Source organism: Accipiter gentilis, chromosome 2, assembly GCF_929443795.1.
Source record: "Accipiter gentilis chromosome 2, bAccGen1.1, whole genome shotgun sequence".
Taxonomy (NCBI): domain Eukaryota; kingdom Metazoa; phylum Chordata; class Aves; order Accipitriformes; family Accipitridae; genus Astur; species Astur gentilis.
This window is the reverse complement of record NC_064881.1, coordinates 42334429-42357663: the sequence shown is the minus strand read 5'-3', so window position 1 is coordinate 42357663 and position 23235 is coordinate 42334429. Positions and strand designations below refer to the sequence as shown.

The window sequence follows — 23235 nt, the reverse complement described above, 5'->3', positions numbered from 1 at the left end:
AGGAACTAAGCCCATGGGATTCAAGTCCACAGAAGGTAAATCTAAATGTTGGAGCTAAAAAACCAAGGCTCTGAGAGCATTGTAGGAATCTGGAAGACATCACACCCTGGCTTTGGACCTACACATCCTAGACAGGGATACAAGACTTCGGTGATTTTGCATTGGATTAGTCATGTGACTTCATTTTGTGCATTTTTCTTCAACACCAGGAGACATAGATTCCAAAGTAAAGATCACTGACACCTTCATCAAGATCTACTAGAAAATTCAGGAGGTTCCTAGTTCCAACACAATGTCATTCCCTGTTAATGGCCTGGGACCACTGTGCCCCTGTGATTTGGGGAACACACTCAGTTGTCCTTGGTACCTCCTCACTTCAACATGGAAGGAGTTTCTAGGGCTGAAAAATCAAGAGTGGACAAAGGAGCAGTTTTATTTTACTATACTATTAAAGCGTAAAAATTAAGCAACCTTCCTGTGGGAGAGGAGGCAGTGTGAAACCAACACTTCATGCACTGGTGCTGTTTCTCCTCAGTCCCTCCCTGATGCTGCCAGGGACTGCCATCAGAGCACTGGACCCTCGCTCCTATGAGGTTGGACTAGGGCTCATGGGGGTGGGCAAGAAGCCATGAAAACTGGCAGGTTTCATCCTGAAGCCAGGCAAAATTACAGCTTTGGAGGAACTACATGGAAACAGGAGCTTGCCCAAATCAGCTGATCCAACATGGCATGGACTGAAGGGGGAAGAAGGTTGTAGTATTTCGGTAGCCAAAAAAAATAAAGGAGTTTCTTTAAGATCCAGAAACAAGCAGAGGATATGTGGTGAGTCCAAGGTGGTGTTGTCTCACTGCTCTTTGCATTTTCTCTCCAGAGCATGACAGCATATTCAGAGAGCATTAAATGTTAAATGTATAAACCACACTTCTCTGTCCTTGAGATTTGCTGTGTGAAATGTGGTATCCTTGGGTAAATGCCCCTGTTCCCACTGAAATGATGGTGGTTTCCACTCCCTGTAGTACACATGTTGCTTTTAACTGCTGAGGAAATAGCTCACTGCTTCTATTAAATGCTCTACAACTTTCCTTGTACTTTTTTTCCCAAGTATATTTTTCCTAATGTAACAAAGTGGGTGAGCATGAAGCTTACAGTGAACACCTCCTGTCTTTTCTGAGAGGGACCATCATATCTACATCGTATCTAATTAAAGGTTTGTGTCTTTTCACACTTGATTGACCCTGTAGATGACTAAAGGATTTTCTTCAGATTTTCTGAATGAGGACAAGCACACAGTGTTAAACTGGGGAATATTTCAGTACTGGAGGTACAGGTTTAGCATGAAAGGGGCATCTCAGTTTTACTATGTCATTATTACAATGCTGCTGGAATGCACTGGAAGATATTAATGAAGAAAAAATCTATTAATTAGCAGGTGCTGAGAAATTGAAAATCTCATTTTCCCCTCAAATGTAGGGTTTGACTAACTGCTGAACTGGTAGACAATGGCACTAATTTTTGGTTTTCTTGAGCTTCCATAGGCGGATGAGTTCGTTTTCACAGATTAAGCAAATTCACTGCATGAATCATTGCTGGTAATGGAGGTTGCCAGTCTTTGTTTCTTCTTAAGTGAGATTCATGCTAAGCAAGTGCTGTGAAACTTTCCATCCCCCAGGGTTTCCTTCACTCCCAGCACACATATTTCCTATATTTGTTTCTATTCCCCTGATATATTTCTTTCTCCAAAACTGTGTTGCAAGGTAATGAATCTCTGTTTTCTGTAGCATACATGAGCATTGCGCTGGGTTAATTTAAAAAGGTCATTTTTTATCTAGAAGACCTTTAATTTCTTAGTGTTGTACCTTCACCAGCTAAAATCAAATAAGTCTGCTGAGCTTGATGAAACTATGCAGATTCACAGCGGGTAATGGTGATGTATTTCCCCACACCCCCAACACACTCAGAAAGCTGGCACTCTCCCCTCCACCACTGGATATACGGAGTCCTTATCAAAAGAATGTGAGATTGGAAAGACTGGCCGTATCTTGGAGAAAAATAACTATACATGCCCAAGTAGCAGTAGCTCAGAAGAACTGATGCCTCAGTAGTGCACTGACGCTAACCATGTCAGAAACACATGTAAGGGCCATACACTGTGATAAAAATCATAACAGTGAGACGGTATCTACTCCCATGCAAAAGATGGGCCATTGTCAGCCTGTAGTAAACTCTGTCCTCAGGGGTAAGTGAAGGTCAGATCTGCAGATACCTTATGTAGGTATGAATTTCATACATTTGAGCTGTGCACGCGATATAGTAGTTCTGAACTGGAGCTTAGGATTCAGGCTGTCAATTTACTACCAGCATTGAAAACTTAGCTGCCCAGCTGGCCATGTGTAAATGAACAATTTTTATTTCTGTAGCTGGGAAAAGTCACTTCATTAGCAGCTCAGCAAAGCAGGTACACAGTGAACATCTCTGAGAGGTTTTGCACAAATGTTTCCTATAGTTCCTGACTACTGCTTGTCTCTGTCAAGCACAACTAACACAGACCCTTTTTTGAAATGGACAAAGCACTTCAGGGAAAAAGAACCTTTCCTGGGGCAACAACTCACTGCTCATTTCTCTGGCCAAGCGGTGGGACTTTTGGCAATAGAAATGCAAAAAAACAGCTCATGAAGGGCACTGTGATATTTCTAAGTAATACAAATACAGCACTGTCCAGAGTCTCGTGAGAGTCTTCCTTAATTCCTTAGCAGCTTTGCTAAATGTGGTGATGAACCTCAGGAGCCTCAGGTAGGATAATTAGCATGGCTCCATAGACTTGGCCATCCAAATTGCAAATCATTATGTAATGCCCCACATCCAAGAGCATGTGTGTCTTCCATCGGGGCTGTTCTTCAGCTTCACCGGGACTTTACTTGCAGCGAGCAGTGGGAGCAGCACTGAACGCTTGGAGCCCACTCCCATGCTGATAGCAACCAGCCACTGACACTCCTGGACAGCCAGACAGCCACTGCTGAGGATAAGGTACCTGGATAGCTGAGGTAGAAACAGTTGTATCTGAGGAACTGAGATAAGCCAGAAGTTTCAACTCAGTCATTTGAAACAAGTGGTGGCTTGAAAATTAGAGGGATGAAGACAGTGCTGACAGGAGTTAACTAAGCTGAATTTTCTCATTCTAGCTTGCAGGTTGCCAAGCCAGCAATGAGTGTCCCTGCAAATGCACACTTAATGTTCCTCTAGGGTTATGTTCCTTCAAATCTTTGCCAGCTGCCTTTCCTCCTTTTCCTCTCCCCTATCCATTCTCTTTCCTATACTTCATGCTGACTTTATAGCACTCTTGCTACCCAAAATTATTTCTCTTTTTAATTACATTAAGAAGAATCAGTTAGACCCGAAGTGACACAAACAACAATTGACCTTTACTTACTGTGTTAAGCTTTCCTAGGTACTTACTGATATGTTGATTATTTTGTCAAACAGGAACACCTGCGGTCCAACAAAATCAAACACAAAGTACTGTGGGAAAAGGGGACAGCAGATCAGAATCATCCTTGCGCTGGTAGCCAGTGCTGTCGGCAGCATGGTTTAGCTTTTTGGGTTACCACACAGAGCACCTGTGAGCCACTGGGGGTGCTGGGGAGGTGGTGGTGGACATAGCAAAACCCTTTCTTTGCTCCCTGGCTTGTGTCTGCCATGGCCCAGACCTGTTTTCTTACTCTCCTCTTTGCATGGCTGCACAGCACTGCCCTTTGCAAATGCCCATGGCCCTCACTTTGCACCAGAGGGTATTGTCAAAAGGGTCAGGAGGCATAAGGAAACCCAAAGGACTGGTTTGTTTGGGGAGTTGTTTTGGTCTTATTTGTCAGCAGCTGGGACAAATGCATGTCAAGGAAAGGCTGAAACAGTGAAACGGTAGAAAGGGGAGATTGGGGGGGGCAGTTTAGACAAATCTTCCAAATGGATCATTTGAAAAAAAAGGAAGAGGCAGTGGTAGTAGGGCAGGATGTGGTGGAGGAGGTGGGGAACAGGGTAGACAGAGCTTGAGAAGAAAAAGATCAAATAGAGCTAAACCCAAGGGACAATATTGCGGGTGCTTGGCCAAACTTGAAACTCAGACGGCTCCTGGACAGACCTCCCTGCTCAGACACACAGGTGCTACAAACTTAGTTCATCTTTTGACCTATCAAGTGATGAACACCACCCAGAGCCATAGAAAAAAGTGCCCTCTTCAAGAGAAAACACTTACCTCATTGTAGAAAGGGGCATTTGTGCCTTCCTTTACTGATGTTTGCTTCTTCTCGTCACCTATCTCAATGATCACCACAGGGTCGATGTTCTCACCCACCAGCTGCCTGGCCTCGATGATGGTGATGGCAATCTGTGGGGCACAAGGATACCACGCGCACTCCTGGGTTCAGGTCCAGCCTGCCTGGGGATTTCACAGGCACGTGAGGGCCATCACCCCCTGCTCACCTGGTAGTGCTGGGATTTCATCTCCTCTTCGTGAATTCTGGTCACCAGCTTTGCCCTGTTTAAATGACAAAACAGGTCATTAGACATCTCTAGGCAAGAGCTAGTACTTGGACACATGTTGGAAAGACTTCACATCACAAAGCAAGCATTTTTTATGGTACATAGGTTTGTTGTGAACCGTTAGGCTTGATTTCATCAGCAGAGACCACCACTGTCTTTCTTATATACTTGGTAATAGAGAAATGTTTTGCATCCACACAGACCAGTGCAGCTACCTGCCATGCATGGGAATGATTTCACCTGTTGATCCCATCAAACCTGATTCCATTCCTCCCCTGTACGAAGAAAACAACTACACAAGCTCTTGGTTATAGAGATTGCTGTCCTCTTTGGCTCATATTCATTAGTGGAGTTCATTGGCACAGCCGAGGCACTCTCAGCATCCATTTCAACCTCTTCCTGCACTGGATAGCATCTAGTAATGATCTGCCTTGAGCTGATAATATTTTGCTGACAAGTACATCCCACACTGTCATGTGGGAGAGCAGCAGTGAAGGGATCACTGCTGGCAGCAAATGGATTTTCTGCCAGAAGACGTATTGTCCTAGGGTGATGGCCTTCCCGAGAAGGATATAAAAGGTGTTTTGGGGGGATGTTAGGTAAGATATGCCAAGGAGCACCTTTTCCTCTTGGGGCTTAAGGATCCAAAAACATTGGACAGTGCATTGCTGTTCATTAGGTCTTCCTCTCCCACTTCTTGTCTTCCAAGAGTGTCATGGTGAAGATTTGCACTTTCATCATGATCACCTGATGAAGAAAACAATCGAGAAAGTAACACCCACTGCTGATTTCTACTAGCAAAAAGCTAACTTGGAGCACAGCAATGAATTCATCGGCATGAACTGAATATTTTTTTTTATTTAGGTATCACAGTTAGAGATACAGTAGTGGTTTGTATTGAGCAGCGTTGATTACAGCAGCAGCTCCCCTCCCATGCAAAATCATATACCATATAAATTGTGGCTGTAGCTGCTCTCCACACCATATGCACCCACAACAAGCACATGCACACTAGTTATATCTGACTGCCCCATCTCTCGTCTGCTAGAAAGACAGTGGGACAGATTATTGCTGGGTTTTGCACCTATTACTTTGCAGCAGTGAGTCGGCAATCCATGGTTTGTCATAACAGTCTGACACACTTTGGTCCCTTCCAAGTGACCAAAGCGGAGCCTAGCTTAGAAATCATTTCTCACCTTTCCTCTTTACAGAGATGATGAACTGGGAGATCAATGACAGAAAAAGAGAGATGAAAAGCATGATTCATGGGATCTCTTGTAGAGACAAGAGGTGAGACAAATTGCTTCTAAAAGTGTTTGTTTTTCTTCCTGACCATAAAGATAATCTCAGCAACTAGCTTAGATATACACATCTACATTTGGCCAGAGAAGCCCTTCCCACACTGCTCTGCTTTGTCCTTCTGGTCTGACAGAAGTCCTACCAGCATCTCTGCCCCCTGCCAAGCATGTCTGTGTTCAACACCTGCCTGGGGAAGGGAGCCGTGTGGTTTAGGTGAAGGTTTAAAATTTGGGTGCCTGTAGTTCATTCCAATAATTACATTTATAAGCAAGAAATGTTCAGTGACTCTGGACTAGATTGGACTTGTTTCTGGTCTAGAAGCTGTCAAGTGGTACCTGCAACAGTAAACATGACTTGCCCAGCAATACTCAGGGGCTTAGGTGACCTTATGGATGACCTTGCATCAAATGAAAGGAAACACATCCAAGTGCATTTTCTGCAAGTACTCTACAGCACTGTGCTCCCATTACAAAACTAGATGAAGGGTTGTAATAGGGCTTCCTTGTCTCTTTGAAAAGGTATGGTCACTTGAAGGGTGTTTAGAAAATGGTAATGGTAGCAAAGGGCCATCCATTGTACAGTAAAACTCACTTGGATAGGTCTCATCAGGTCTGAATGTTCCTTTTTCAGCTGGCTTCCACAAGCCTCTACTCTGAGGCAAACCGCAGAGTACAGACAAAACTTTGTTTGTGTTGCAAGGCAGCCAGGCATGAGCCAGCTCCATGAAGGTTCCTCCACTAGCAATCTCATATAACACGTACACTCCCCAACTGCCCCTCTAGCTCTTGTCCAACCTCCCTAGAACACAGGGAAGGTGAACTTGTTTCTGTATCCATGTAGGCATAGCCCAATTTTCAGCCCTTGAGGCAAAGGCATCTGTCCATACTTCTGCATCTGTAGCACCAAGTTCCCATGGCTACCCTCCACATCCTGTTTACTCTAGAGCATGGTGTTTGATTATGGGCTTGCAGTAGTCTGTATTGTTTGCTCTGAGGCTAAAGCAGATAAAATTTCCCCCTGGTTAGGGGACAGGTGTGTGTCAGCGTGACACCCTGCCTGGACTACTTTTTGTGAGTTCCATGTTGTTTCTAGTGAGATGTAAACTCTTTGCAATGCTTCTTTCCCTTTACAGCTCCATTTTTTCTGACATTTTAGTGTCTAAATCACTATCCTTTTTCCCCATCAATAACCGTGTGTATGTTATGCATAACCAACCAGCAGGAATTATTCCCCTGCATGGATCCAGTGACAGAAAACACAAATGGTTCCGTGAATTACAACATTCCCCTACTGCACACTTCCCCAGTAGATCTCCTAAGCCAAAATCCCAATCAAGACAAGACATGACAGGTGATTGCTGTATCTTTGCTAGTTCAGACTTTTCAGCAACAAAAACACTAATGAAATAGATGAAATCGCAGCATAAGGACCCCAATCTATCCAATGACTCAAACACAATCATTTGAAATAAACAGAGATCTGAATGCTCACATGGAACACCTGAATGCCCACATGGAACACTGAAACACACTATAGTATAATGTATCTTGTAGAGCATGGTGCATTTAATGGAGCATAAGATAAACTCCAACATATCTGTAATTAGTAAGAAGTTTAATGTTCTTTAGTTTTCTCTGCTCCAAAAGCCCAAAGCCCTTGCTGTAAGGACCAGAGAAGAATCTTTTTAAAAGTAGTGCACTTTAGCTAAATAATGCTTATGGTGCAAAATATGAATTGCTCTTTCTGCCCAACAGTGAGTCAAGACACACATGGCTGGTTTATTAAAACACTGTAATTCAAGGGCTGCACTAAACACATAGTAGTCCATGTTTTAAAAATTCCATGAAATCTGAGGCATGAGACTGCAAAATAAAACTACAGAAGGCGAAGACTTTGTTGTGGCTGAACTACAGGTTTTGGTAAACCGGAGGACTATGCTGATATAGGAGAAAAATGACAGTGGCAGGACGTGCAGGGGAATGCATCCTTAGCTTGGAAACCAATGGTGTGTTAAGGGAAAGAAATAGGAGACTCTGCATGTCTTATGGATGTAGCCCTATCTGTTAAAAATAAAAAAATAATTCTTAAAAATAAAGAATAAAATAACTGCTGTACATTTAAGAGGAAAATTGCTACTAAGTAAAGCTCCCAACATTATTGAGCCAGCCCATCCAGCCATCTGAGCCTGCTCAGGTTGTGTTCTTATGGCTTCTAGAAGAAGCAGATCTTCTGGAAAAATTACACACCTGTAATGAATTATCTATCTCTAGAGTAGAAAAAAAACTTCCAAATGTGTTGTGTCTCTATGGTAAAAGTCAGGCTGATGTATTTTTTTTACTTTACCAGATACAGCAGTCTGAACTCACAGAATCTCTAGGTGGACTTAATGAAACAGTTAATGTAAAAATAATTAGCTCTGTTTACTTGGAAGTGATGAGTTTACTGCCAGTTTTATCAATACTAAGCTCTAAGATGCAATTCAAATGAGTTCATATGGAATTAGATATAATATAACCCCCACCTGCTCTTCCCAGTTGCAAAATTGATTTATGAGGCCTTACCCAGTGCATCTTTGTTTGCAATAGTCAACCCTTTCTCGCCTTTTTTCTTCTTCTTCAGCTTCATGCCAGCAAACAGCCCCTTTCTGAAAAAGAAAAGTGATCAGTGGAATATCTTCAAGCCTTTTCTGTGCTGGACTCTAATTTAACTCAAGGAGCTGTTAAGAGGCTGTTTTGATTTCCAAGCAAGATCATTATATTCTGATTTTCCTTTTATTGAAAGCAAACAAGAGAAAGCTCTGGTTTTATGCTTCATCTAGTTTTGTTTATTTTTAAAATTTGGCCATGTACAGGCAAACATACTGAGAAGAGCCAAAACTTCTTTTCAAACCAAGACAGCAAGAGGCAAAGAAAGTCAATCCAAGTTAAGCTTCCAATTTACTGACTTCCCAAACATGTAATTCTTATGCCTATGACAAGACCAGAGATAAAAGCTTCTGACAAATTACAGGTTCCAGATACAAATCAGGTTTCCAGTGAATTAAAATAAACATTAAAGCATTTCCGTAAGCTTCCTTGTGAGGGTATCCACTGCATCAGTGGCACATTCACCACAACAGCTTTTGCCTTTTATTTAGTTAGTTCTCACTCTCTTCCAGCACCAAAGCCATGAACAGGACTGGACAAGGGTTTCTCCCCAAGCTGTCTTACAGAGATGCTTCAGCCCAGCTACCACTGCATGGGGCTTTTCCACCTCCCACTTCTTCTTATACTGGATTAGGGAAAAGATCCAACTTAAAACTAATCAACCCAGTTAAAGCTTGGTGAGGTCATTTTTCAGATCATGCCCGGATAAAGTGGCTCTAGCCTCATCAGGGCTTCCTTATTCCTTGCGTTCAACTCAGTTTTAGCCACAACTCCTTGCCAGGAGCCTGCCATAATCATCCAGGAATGCGGTGCATTCATGAGGTGAGACGCAGGCAGGGAAGCATGGCCCTGGTCTGGTTGCCATCACAGAAAACACGTCAAGACTTTCAGCAAGGACCTACAGTGCAGTCCTGCTTCTTGGGAAAATGAAAGCAAAACTCCCCATGGCCCAGAGGTGGGAGTCCGTACAGTTGCCAAGCTAAGATAAAGCACCTCTCCCAGTGACAGCACAGGCCCAGGTTGGCTCTTCAGATGTCTGTGCTGGTTGTCCTTTTCCTATTTTACTCTTCCATTGGTCCTTCAGGTCTTCAGTTTGTAGAGAGAGTAGAGAGAAAGAGCAGTTTTATAGAGTTGGTTTTAAAGGAAATATTTATACAAGTGTTGTACAGTATTTTCCCCTCAACAAAAGGTTGCCTTTTTCTTCCCATAGCCACCAGTCCCTCCTTCTTGGTTGCCAGCCAGCCTCATCCCACCAAACCCTTTGTTTGCCCCATGTCGGGGTCCAGGAGCAATGGTCCTGCAATGGGACACTGATGTTGGGCTGACATTTTGCAAGCACAGAACAAAGTATGCCTACAAGACTACTAACTTCAGCAGTCTCCAATTCACACCTGACCTACTGCTCCAACTTCTACTTTGCCATACCCTAGAGCCAAGGCAGGAGCTGATACACTGCAGAGAAGGAAAGTTGTGGGAAGAAGATGGGACTTCTCCCCCTTGCCCCTGAGCAGGGCTCAGCACAGCATCCATCCTGAGCAACGTGGAAGAGAAACACCATTTTCTGCATTAAAGCTGTGCCCAGGAAGACCCTTTCAACCCAAGATATTAGAGAAGGGGTGGGAAGCAGCCAGCTGTCCTGCAATTGCCTCCCTGAGAAATTAAAGTGGGGAATTTAGCACAGTTTTCCTTATACTTTGGGAAAGGACTGGCTATTTTCTGTTTATCTCTCTTGTTTTGTTATCTTTTCTTCCTTTTATAAAGTGTATGTTTTTAAGCCACATGATTTATCATTCAAGAGGGGGTTGGGGAGTGGAAATCAAATCTCTGAGCACTGGAGTGTGCAATTTAATTTTTCCAGGTTTCTGAAGGTTTCTGGAGGCTTGTACCAGTGTTTAGTAATGGCCCTTAGAGTCTGCATACATCTTTTCTTGCTGCCAATCAAGGTCTGGTAAAACAGTCACAATAATGCAGGAAATGCACACAAAAGTTCTTCCTTAAAGGTAAACTGGACGGTGGTTGGAATAGGAGTGGGCGATAACGGACCCTTGGCTTTGAATGCCTGAACTAAAACAAAATACAAAAAAAAAGGAAAAAGAAATCAGTAGAACCAAACCAAGCTTGAGAGGCTATTTTCATTAAACAAAAGCCTGTGGACTTATAATTTTGAATTAACCAGACAAACCTGACCTATACTCAGAAATCCAAAGTCATTGCAAATGATTCACTTGTCTTTATTTGATGGTGAAAATGTAAAACCTATTGTTGCAGATCTTACCTGCTTGCTGAAATCAACATAGTTCAGATATCATGTTATACAGTAGTGAAATACGTCGTTCTGTTTGCAAGCAATTTGGTCCTTTTCAATTTGAAATGTCAAGAAAAACATTTCAGCATATCTGAAACATTTCATTTTGAAATGTTGAAATTACATGTTTGTATATTTTGAAAATATAATTTACACCTCATTTTGAGAGCTGAAGCATTCACTAAATCCCATGCAAATTTGTGAGCAGTGGTGGATTTCAACCCACCTAGAACTTCACTTTTATTAGTATATTACTCTCTACCATTTTCCCAATTATTGGTCACATTGGTTCAAGAGGAGCTCTCTGTGGGCGTGCTTTCATACTACAGTTTTTCCAAGGAAACAAATATGCCTCATATTTCAGAGGAAGAAACAACCTATGCTGCTCCAGAATTTGTGCTATTAACTACTGATAAAGCAACCAGGGGAGGAAAGTGGAAACACAAATGATTTGGTATAATGGCAACATTTTTCAGGTTCGCTGTTTGCCACAAGGATGCATTTAGCACATTTCCCCCCCACCCCACCCCCCCCATCATCAGAGGACATGTTTGCCTAAATTGCTGTAGGAATAAAAAATTACCTGGGGAAACACACAGCCCAACTAGCCCAAACAAGCAGGCACCTACGTGCTGAGCAAACCTGATAGCAATAAGTGCTCAAACATCTAAAGTCACCTGCAAACTCGAGGTGCATTTACCTATGGAGGAAAAGTTCCCACAAACAGGAAAGGGGAGCTGATAACGTTTAAAAGTTGTATTCAGAGCAAGCAAATTAAGTTTACTGGCCAGGCCCAGGAGGAACGTCAGCAATACTGGGCACAATCACAGAAAATGCATAACTTCTGTGTGCCAAAGAATGCCAAAACCCAACCAGTACAAGTGGAAATGTAGTACCAAGACAAAAAATGGATCAAGCAAAGCAGGAGTCAGAGGGCAACTGAAGGGAATGGCCATTAATAAAGCCTGATGTGGAAACTGGGCCATCCTCCATTATTTTTATGTTTACGTAACACCAAAAGTGCTTAAAGTCCGAACTGCAGAAGGTGCTACGTAGTGACAGAAAGAGAAACAGCCAAGCTTGAGAACTCCACAGGTGCCAACAGCAAGATCTGTCTTTGAAGCAAACCAGATTACAATCTCAGCTTTTTATCCTGCTGGAGGTTCGGGCACAGAAAGGCATCAGGGTGCACCTGAGCTCTCCTGCACCCCTGGCCCCACCGGTTACCTTGGCCAAAGGCAGCTGTGACCACGCAGAGAAGTGTCCTCAAAAACACTGGAGAGGCAGCAAGCATAAGCCACTTGCAAGGCTCAGCTATGGGAAAGGAGAAGAGCATGGGGTTGTTCACCAAGATGGCAGGGCAGCATTCATTATATATGGGATTTGCCAGACAGAATCTTCTCTGTAAAGGTCTAAGCTAAGTAAATGAAGTTTTCAGGGAACTGAAGGTATTAAGCCCTCACAACAGAGAGGCTCCATCACTTTGATATGTAAACTGCTTGTCACCCAGTGACAGGGTACGTGCTCCAAATATTATGCACATGGGCAACATCCATGATGCTTAATAAAATCATTTAGGCTTCTTAAAAATGTCCTGCAGATAATCTTTTTGTGACAGTAAGTTTGTTCTCTTGGAAAGAAAAAAAGTAACCTTTCTTCAAATTTCCACAAAGAATGTTTCTTTTCACCACAGCTTCAACATAAATTCAATCAACTGCTGAAAACTTGAAAATTACTCCTTCCCCTCTCCCTGGGATTGTGAAAATTTTCACAGGGAAATGATGCCACCAAGGGAAAGTTTCAAGCTTCCCTGCAGTTTCACCAGATTTGATAATGTCCCCAAAGTTATTCACACCCATCTGTTATCCCTAAGCCCAGCATAAACCTGTGTGCCACCTCTAGGTAGACCCCAATGATGTCATGAGGAAGTGTCTCCCAAGGATCTCCTGGCTTTCAGCAAGGCACTGCAAGAACCTGGGAAATTAGGAGAGACTTGGGGTGCAGAAAAATTCTTTCACCTGTCTCAGGACCCATGGTGAGGTTGGAGGTTCTAAGTATTGTAGTAGTATGGGCAAACTTCAGTAAAGATTTAGCCCCCCATATGCTATGTGATGCTCAAATACAGATAAAGACTTTGTTCCTTCCTGGATCCAAGCAGCTAGTTTAAGATACAATAAAACAAATTCATGTCCAAAGAGAAGGTGGAGGAAAGAGTTCCTGCAGGCTACCAACAGGTTTCCTGTTGTAAGTGCCTTGATTAGAAGCAATTAAAAATCAGCCATCTCAGCTAATCAAGGACATTGCTTAGTTCAAAGAGGACTGAGTGTCCTAGCTCCTTCCACATGGGGATTGTAAAAAAAACTGGAGTAAAGACAACTTTCTCTTCTGCACAAGTACAGTGACAGTGTGGGCCCTTGTTTATGACTGTGGTTCACTGAGTTTTCCCTGATATAAATAGTAAATAAGAGTGGGACACCAACCATACCACAGCATTTGGCTATACTCAAACCATGTCGGATTTGCACCAGAAATCTGTAAATACAAGGGTTCATTTCCCGTTATCGGTGCCACATGTCCACTTGGTCTCTGAATTAATTTTCATATTCTTCGAAATGTGAAAAAGGCTCACAGACTATATTTTCTTCTCATCAAGATTAATCCAGGGCAGCTTCCATCTTTCCAGCTTGTTAGCTTTCCAAAAAATCCTTTCATGACCTTTCTTTTTCATTTAAGCTGTCCTATCATCACAGAGGCTTCATGATCACTTCTTGCACTGGATAATGTTCTCTCAGATACACAGTAATTGAAGTTTGCAGTCTAATTTAAAGGAAAGCTGGCAAAAAAACTCAAAACACTTCAGAGTTGTCAGCAATAGAGTACAAGTGACCTTACTAAATATTGAATCTCCTTGGAGTTTCTCCGTATTGGTGAAATTTAGTTTCTTTTTCCAGTAAAATCCTTCCAGAAGTCTGTGTGCTCAGAGAATTGACATATGAGGAGAATAGCGTCACACATCATCCAGAGACAAGCGGGCACTTCTGGGGTGCCGGTTATATACTTCACTTCAGACACTTTACTGTAGGACAGCAAAAATCACTTCTCCATTGGTTATAAAGTCAGAAGAATAACCCGAGACATCTAAACACAAGCATGTGTAGCTCGAGGAAGGACCTTCCATCCCTTTCCACAAGTCCCCCTCTCAGTGCAGCTTTCTACCTCTTGTTCAAGGAAAACCCAGCCTTGGGCTTAACCTGCATTCGACCAAGATGCTTCTCAACGTCCCTTTTTGTAGCCATGAGCCTTGGGATGACCTTCCCTAGTGCTGGCGTGTGAGCCATGCTCCTGCTGGGCACAGAGGAATGAAACCACAGAGTGAGATTTGGAAACACAGAGGGCAGACACAGAAACAAACCCTGTTTTATCCACTACGTCTCCTGAGACCATCCAGAAGTCCTCATGCGGACAGGGTGAGTGAGCTGCCAGCGTGGTCCTGGCAGCAGAAAATCCTTATGGGAGCAGCTGCCCTGCTTTTCTTCCCCCAAGTCCCTTCCTCCCTGGAAGCAGCAGTCTCAGCAAACTTTTTGGCACCATCAAAACGATTTAGTTCAGGGATGATCAAAAGTTTGTGTGGCTCAGATCTGAGCCAGCTCCAGTGCCTAAGGATTGTAAAGCTATGGGTACGGTGCCTTGACTGAGAAAGCATTAGAAATTGAAGGAAGAGGAAAAACAGCCTTCAGCTTTCTCACACATGAATGTAAAATTTGTTAGGTGGGTCTGTATCTTTGCATTTTTTATTTGCGTTTTGTAAGGTGGTTTGTATTTTTCTTTTTTTTTTTTTTTTCCTGTGGCTCCTTAAAATTCTGCTTCTTTCAACATAGTGTCATTTTCCAAAGAGTTTTGCAGTAGATCAAACTGTATTGCACTACGTGAATAATTATCTCCACATGATTAGTTCTAATTTTCATCAAATAAACACAAGCAAAAAGAACGTAATTCTCTAGGTTATAATTGTTTTCTCTTTCCCTTTTAAATGCAAAAATATAAGAAAGGCTCTTGACTAATTTTATCACTTCCACAATATGTACTGGTCAAGGAAAGTGAAAGGAAAAGTAAATTACCTCATAATTTACACCACTCATTTCAAAGAGTAAAATTTAATTACAATACAAAGATGGGGCTTTAAAATAAAAAGCCTAATCAATCTAAAACTATAATGTGAGCATAACTGGTTAATTAAGAAACATCTTTTTTATTAAGCTAGTATGTCATTTGTGGTAATAAATGAAGTCTCAGGGAAGAAATTTATTGCAATTACATTTAATTGTCAAAGAGGCCTGAATAAAATAAATTCTGTGTTCTTGGACATATGGAAAGCAGAAAACATCTTAATGAATGTTTAATGATGTACTAATTTCATGCCTTCTTTTCTCAGGATTATAGAAGTTAAGGGAAGATTTTGCCCGTTTATTCATTTAATTTATCTCCTTTGCTAGCGCAGTGTTGCTTCGTACAGTATATTGTCAGACACTTCACCCTGATTCAGTAATGAGACTCCCTTTATTCCAAAACCCATTATTTCTGCTGTGGTTCTTTCACAGCCCGGAGCTCTCACTAGCTGTCTTAACTTGTTTTCATTTTTCCTGATTTCCCACTGGTTCTACTCTTTTGACAGGTCCAAGGATTTGCAATGGAAAATCTTCAGCTCCTCAAGAAGGTGAATACACAATCCCGTATGACAAGCTGCTATTTGAAAACCAGCTGTGGCACACACACAGGTATGAGCTCTGAAGCTTGGGGTTTCTCACATCTATGTGGCACTATGACATTATATATCTTGTATCAACTATTAATATCCCATCAGTAGGAAAATTGTAAGGTGACAATACGGTGGTCAATATTAATTGTACACTAACTCTGTACATTCAAGAACAGGCTCTAAATTAGCTATTACAACTCAGGAAAAAAATTCTTCTGTCTTTGTGGTTAATTCTCTGTATAACTTCAGTTTATTGCACTACAGCAGTCAAAACCTGAAATCAGCCATTAGGAAGTGTAAAAAATGAGATAAAAATATGACAGGGAACATAATATGCCACTAAATTACTGCATTTTGGCCACTGCTTGCTACTCTGATTGCTCATCTCAAAAGGCACTCAAACCTCAGCAACGTGCAGAAAACACTGGTAAGTGATCAGAGGCGGATAATGGCTCTTGGCAGAGTCTATTCAGCCTGGAAAAGAGATCATAGCCTGTGTTTTTAAGGTGGTGCAGTGAGGTAAAAATAATGAAGCATGCCTGAGAAGCGTTGAACTGGCAATCAGACTCAAGGAGATGGTCCTGGAGTCATCGCTGGTGCTCTCTGAAGTCAAGAGCTCAGTGTGCAGCATCAGTAAAAAAAAGCCAACACAGTGCTGGGTATTAGGAAGAGGGCAGTGAGTGTCATTTTGCATCTAAAGCACTGGTGAACTCACACAAGATCATAAGATGGGATCACAGAATAATTCAGGTTGACATCTCGGATACTGTGTGCAGCTTTGGTCTCCACATCTCAGGAAAGATAACGGGGTTAGAGGCGGCACAGAAAAAGGGTGGAAGAAGCCACCTTATGACAGACTGAAAAAGCTGGGACTCTTCATTTGGAGAAGGGATGACTAAGTGAGAATAGGGTCAAAGTTTATAAATTTAAGCTGGTGAATAAGATGAAAGCAGAGCTGCTTGTTACTCAGCAAAACCCACAACACTAGAATGAGGATGCACTTAATGAACCAGGTCTAAAAATACCAAAAGGACCAGACAGGGATGTATCCATTAACACTCATGATAAAAATGTTCTGGACGAACCAGGTCTAAAAATACTAAAAGGACCAGACAGGGATTTATCCATTAACACTTGTGATACAAATGTTCTGGATGCTGGGGGGAATGGACCACAGAAAGCAGCCAGGCTTGTGTGCTCTCCCTGAATATCAACTCCTTTTGCCACTGCTGGAGACAGAGCACCATCCCAGATGGACACTGGATCTGACCTCATAGGGTATTTCTCACGTTCTGGTGGTTCCCTGATCATAAATACCAGATCTGTGCATGGCTGGGTCACCTGGCAGTCATGGTAGATTTGAATCAGGTATGGGTTCATTATCACATTTCTGTCAAAATGATCAAAGCACACAACACAAGCTTTTTCCAGAATTATACCTAGTCCAGCATAAAGCCTCATAGTAAAAAGCTAATCCATGCCTGGAACACTGTTGAACAGGAGAGTTCATCCCCAGTTATCACTGCCTCATGCAAACACCATGTTCTTGAGAGGTACCTGGATTTACTGTATTGTCTAACTGCAGCTGAAGAGGTGTTTGGAAGTGATCTATAAAATAACAAGTGACATGGAGAGAAGCAGTTTCTTGGTTTCAGTCCCCAGACCACAAAATGGGAGCACTCAGTGGCATTATCGGGCAACAAGTTTAAAATAAATGAGCAGAGGTGTTCTTCAGTGAGATACATAAATCATAAGACACGTTGCAAGGAAGGTTGTTGACCCCAAAGAATTCAAAGAGATTTCAGGTAAATTTATGGAGTTTGGGGCCAGAGAGTCCGATGTCCATCCAGCTCATAAACTTCCTAACTGCATGAAACTGCTAAGGGCAGGATGCCTTGCTCATACCTATTTCACAGACTCTTTTCCCAAATATCCACCTTTGGCCCCTCTTGGGAGGCAGAAACTCGGGTGAAGGAGACCTTATGGTTTGACCCAGTTGCTTCCATGTTTTTAGCATTTTAATTAAAAAGTATTAATTCCCTAGCAGCTGTTTTATGAGGAATGACTAAAAGAGAATCTGGAAGAAGAAGTACCAGGTATAATCAAACACACTCTGAACAACCTATAATTTGAACTTTCAAATTGTGCACAGTTCTGCCACAAATGATCTTAAACTCCAAAGCTCTGAGAAGGCTTCAGAGACAACAGCAGCACAGCACGTGACCTCTGCAAACATTGGCCATTTACCCAGGCACATACAGCCTTGGTTCTTTCAAATATTGTCCCTTCTGCAGAAAAGCAATGACTTTTTATTGACACATTTAGCATCCTTATACATCATGAGTCATAACAGCAAAGCTGCCACACCCTGAACAGATGCAAATCAGTGGTCATATTCAACAACTTTTCTTATGTTAATGCACAAGAGCAGCGTAACAGACCTACTAAATACTAACATGACTACAAAATAAAGAATGCAGTTATTACACACAAGGGGGCAATTTCTCCTGTTCCTGCACCTCTTTGAGTCCTTTCCTCCCTCCACAGGGAGCTTGAGCCATCACCCACTGGCCTCAGAAAGTCTTCCCTTGACTTTGTGCAGGAACAAATTATTAAAGAAAGTACAGGGCAGTACAGAATAGATAAATACTAGCAATAATAATCATGTCTGCCGGGAGCAGTTAAACAAGCTTTAAAGGACTTGTTTATTTTCTTTTCTTTCAAGAAGTTTTTAAATATAATTAGCTGAATTTAACTCAAACCTTGGAAGAATTTCCTGAGGGTATGAGACATACCTGTGGGCTTGAGGTGCCACTGTTGAGGGCTCCATCCTTCTGTTTTTCTTCCAGTCACTACCTTTTACATTGTGAACAGGCTCTCCAAGCTTACATTTCCATTTAAGACTGCATTTAAGTTTGCTACTTGCTGGTAGCAAACGTGGTGGCTGGTTAGTCAAGTTGGTAAACACTGAACAAGAACAAAGATTTATCCTTGTGCAAACATTAACTCCTTTTGCTCTGCAGGGGCCTGTAGGACCAAGTCAGTGAGCCACACCTCCAAACTAAAAGGACACTGAGATTTTCATACCCACTAAGACACTTTGAAAAGGTTTAGATTTCAGACTGAGGAACCACTCTCTGGAAAAATAGGCCTATTTTAAGTATTAATGTATTTACGCCCAGTTATTATTTAATAAGAACATAATTTCTTTTTCTCTATTTTCTCACTTTTTCCACCCATAACATGTCTGACGTCTCTATTGCAGCCTAGCTGACAGGGCTCTGGATTGTGGTTCCCCTTTCTACTTCTCCCATCTCCCCAGTTAAAAGGCTTAATATGTGCCATTTTTAGTTAGTGCACTTTCACATTATTCCCAACTCTTGCCTTCAGTCTTGTATGTACAGCTACTTCCTTAACATTTCCTCTTGGGCATACTCCAGTCCTTGCTGAGAACAGGTTACAGAGGCACAAGACCTCTTTTTTTCTGCACTTCCCACAAGAACATTTTCACACTGTTCTTAACCTTTGATGGGAACTGACCTATAGAGAGGACAGTCTATTACCATGAGGCTGAATGTCTCTTTAAAGACACCTTTGGAAATAGGTATTTGATCCCCAGCAGAGCAGGGAGATTCGTTCTGCCCAAGGTACATAACTGAGTTCCCTGCTGTGATGAAGTACCCATAGCACGTGAGGCATCAGTAGTTTTACTGGAGTGAGAAACGCAGCAGAGAAATGAAACGACATTAGACAGCTTAACCCAAGCGATCAGCCAGGTTCAAACTTCTGCATCCTTTTGGGTTTTGGGGGTGACTTTTGGGACATGGCTGCCTCTGCAGGTCAGGTTTATTTGCTCTGCCTTGGTTCATCAAAGTACAAGTTTCCAGCCTAACTGTCCAGAAGCTGACCTGCCCTTCACCAACACCAATCATACTCTTGTTTGACTTGAGTGGTTGGGCAAAGCTCTGCTAGGAGGAGAAATGGTAATTAAATCAGATGTATCTCATACACTCCTATATTTTTAAAAAGTATGTGCAAAATCCCCTTTTCTCTACTGGAACAGAAAATTAAATGCTTTTTTTTTTTTTTCATTCAGCCTTCTGAAGGTCACAGGCCCAAGTTCTTATTCGGGCTTTATCTGGGGGTGCTTTTCTTCAATTTCTTTTCTTACTTTCTCTCATCTTTCTTCTCTTTCTAACACGAACAACGCACCATAAAAAATAACAACAATAACAGAAATCACCAGCAGCACAAGCCTTAGGTTTGGGTGATGATGTGCCTATGGCCCAGGTGGCTACTGTTGTTTTAGCTATCGAATTCCCTTAAAAGGCTTAATAGCTTTTTCAGTGAAAAGCATGAGCTACACTAAGGAAGGGTATAGCAACACGTATAATAGCATATAATAGCGCACCTAGTCCAGGGAGACTTGGCTGACAGCAGAACAATGTGGTCCCTCGAGACATGCCATACAACACTGCAACTTCAAAGCACATTCACCAAGGCCAGGTTTTAAAGCACTCTGTTTCTAGATGAAATCCTAAACACTGTGAGCAGCCACTGAGCCCTCTCAGTGGAGGGTTGCTTACAGCCTGGTAACAATCCTCCCCCCCCCCCCCCCCCCCAAAAAAAAAAGAAAACAAACAAAAAAGAAAACATCAAACTTTTCATTCCATGACTTCCAACCCACCTCTCTTGCAGGGCTGAATTCAGAAATTATTCATTACCAATACAGAACAGTTTCACTACCTTGCCCTAAAATTTCCAACTGAATAAGCTGAACCGGCAGCTCTGCAGAAAAAAGGCTGTCGGGGAGAGGCAGTCCTGGGTACTCTAAGTACCCACCAGTGGATAATCAGCTTTGCTCACCAGTATCCTGGCAAGCAACCAAACTTTCCTTGCAAAGGCTGAGAGGCTGCAAGCCACCTACACCACCTGAGTCCCAAACAGCTTCTTTCCTAACTGCACAAAGCTTCCCATAAGACCTGAAACAAGCCAGCAAGCATCTCCTTTGCTCAGCTGGAAACAGTGGCTCTACAGTGAGCTCCTAATTAGTACCTGAGTAGCAAAAGCTGAGGTGACACTTCAGCAGCTGTTCTGACCTAATTGAGACTTTCTCTCTTTCTTTCTTTCTTCCTTTCTTTCTTTCTTCCTTTCTTTCTTTCTGAGACAGTAACAAAAACAGGTCGTGATTAAAAGAGGAGATACTTTGTTGGGAACGAGAAAGTAGAGAGTATGTGTGTCTTGACTGCTTCATTTTGTATAGGAAATGTTTTCAGAGTTATGGACTTCAACAGTCAAGGTTCAATGTGCAAAGAGGTGTAAATCAGCCCCGAAGCCACATGGGATGCCTGCCTTGAGCTGCCTACAGGGCTTTCTTAAGAGGAGGTTTAATGCTGAAAAAAAGTTTACTTTTCCAGAGCTGCTGTGCAACAAGTAGGGTAGGAGCAGACTCCATCTATGTGCCTACGCATACACTGGAATCAATCCATGTTTGCAGAGCACCTGTTGCCCCAGGAACTATCCTTTCCATTTATTATTAATCACTAAAAAAGTCATAGCTGCTATATAGAAGATATGTGCTGAATTATTGAAATCAGTCTATGTGATGTTTCCTACCTGTGTGACCATTGTACTAATAACTCCTTTCCCCTCACCGTTTGCCTGTCTTCACTAGTGAAACTAAAAGCTCTTCAGGACAGAGACTGTCCGTGCACATATTCTTGCCCAAACACAGTGAGGTCCTGAGCTCTACCTGCCATTGTATCAAGGGCAGCGAAAAATGTCACCAGAATAATTCTGGCTATTGCTGTGGCACACAGTAAATCCTCGCTGAAAGGCACAGTGTCCAGGGTTGGGGTAATGGGCTTCAGGGGGTTGGTAGCCAAAACTGAAGCTTTCTTCAGCAGGTGGTTAACGGCATCCTATTGAAATTGGTGTAAAATAAGGGGGGCTGGTTCTGGCTGTGGTGTTGACAGAGGAAAGCAGCAGCAAACAGCCCGGTGGGCGCCCTGCCATCACCAACCGTCCCTCAGAGATCACAAAACACTCACATCACAAATCACTGCCTGGGGGGGGTGACATTTTCCTGAGCCTTGCCTCTTTTCTCCCCTCCCCTAGGAAATCCATCCCTGCTAATATTTGTCAAACTCATTTTTTTCCTGCTGTGCTCAAAGGCCAACTGCACTTTGCATCTCCCATTGCCGTCCAGCAGAAACACCTCCCGCACCAGGTCTGAGCATCAACCTACCAGCCACAGCACCGATGCCTTCGTGCCGGCTGTGCAAGGTGGCACAGGGCAGTAATCCTTCTGCCCAATTAATCGCTCTGTGCCACAGGAACAGGTGAACAGAAGGTACTGGGGTTTTCATTTTATGCATCTGAGGCTGAACAGAAACTCCCTTGTATTGACAAAGAGGGTGTTTATCTGCGCTGCCTGATAAATCGAGGTGGGAGCTGTGCCCAGCACCAAGTTATAGGATGTTGAGGAGTGTAAAGAAATAGAAAGCTTACATAAGGGGAAGTTTTCAATAGTCAATACGTTTAAAAAGTGACTCAGCCCCTCTTCTCTCACAAAAAAAAGTAGACCAGTCCTGGGCTAAGCCAGGCCTCCAGTGGAAGGGAAGGAATAAGAAGAAAGTCAGGATATAGAGTCTATTTCCAGCCTCACTCCTGCCATATCCATAAAATTACATAGCTTTGGATGGTCTGTTCAGTTAATGGTTTTAAAACATTTACCTGTCTCATGGGAAAAGCATCAGGAGACTTAAGTGTTGTTTGAGAACTCCTCTGATCGAAACCGCGGTGTGTATAGAGATGGGCCAGTGCATCTAAGGCTTGAACAAAATGGTTCCTCACAACTACTATAGGCACTTAGTGATCCACATATTTTGTTTTCAGTTTCTTTAATGGGGGCAGAATATTGTTCTCAATGACCTTTGAAATCTTGATGGACCCAGTGCCTTTTGCTCCACTGAGCCATAGGAACAGGTTGCCCAGACAGGTGGTAGATGCCCCATCTCTGAAAACATTCAAGGTGAGGTTGGACGGGGCTCTGAGCAGCCTGATCTAGTTGAAGATGTTCCTGCTCGTTGCAGGGGAGTGGGACTAGATGACCTGTCAAGGTCCCTTCCAGCCCAAACCATTCTATGATTCTATGATTCTAAATGGTGCCAAACTGGGCATGTTACTGCCAAATGCAAGCAGCTATAAACAAGAGTTAATTCATTTTGTGGTATGGCAGAGAACATGAACCATAAATTGTCTGCATTGGGGAGTCCTCAAAGCATTGGAGCAACCTTATTTGAAAGAGAGTAATACTTGGTTAGAAAAACTGAGAAGCTTAAATAGGCCATCTCCTCAGCAGGTATAAATTGGTGTGTTATCTCAGTGACTGGGTGGCCCTAGAAATGGGATTACTGTAATTTTTAAAGGAAGAATCCATGTGTTAAAAACTATGCAGAAGCATCTAGCTAATGATCCACCTGAAAATAAGTAAAGAGGTTTGATAGAGTCGAGTATAAAAAAGCAGGATTTGACTTTTGTAAGTGATGCTGCAGAGCTGATCATGGGTCAAGAGAAGTGCATGTATGGAAGCATCTTGTACATGAAGTACAGGACCATAGCAGGAGCATTTTCCCAATGCTTCCTGCAGCTTCAGGGAGTGTGTCGCAGGGTAGTCAGCCAGGGATGCAGAGCCA

The 23235-nt window shown here is 42.6% G+C and overlaps 1 protein-coding gene across 1 annotated transcript in view; it reads right to left on the bottom strand.

Moving 5' to 3' along the window:
• The window catches only part of FER1L6 (fer-1 like family member 6), a 137787-nt gene that overhangs the window by 63841 nt on the left and 50711 nt on the right, over positions 1 to 23235 (bottom strand). Inside the window, exons 3-7 of the mRNA XM_049826813.1 lie at positions 8394 to 8476; positions 5154 to 5280; positions 4474 to 4528; positions 4247 to 4378; positions 3454 to 3516 (exon numbers count right to left, since the gene is read on the bottom strand). Of these exons, the coding sequence (XP_049682770.1) occupies positions 3454 to 3516; positions 4247 to 4378; positions 4474 to 4528; positions 5154 to 5280; positions 8394 to 8476 (460 nt within the window). The remainder of the gene's footprint in view (positions 1 to 3453; positions 3517 to 4246; positions 4379 to 4473; positions 4529 to 5153; positions 5281 to 8393; positions 8477 to 23235) is intronic.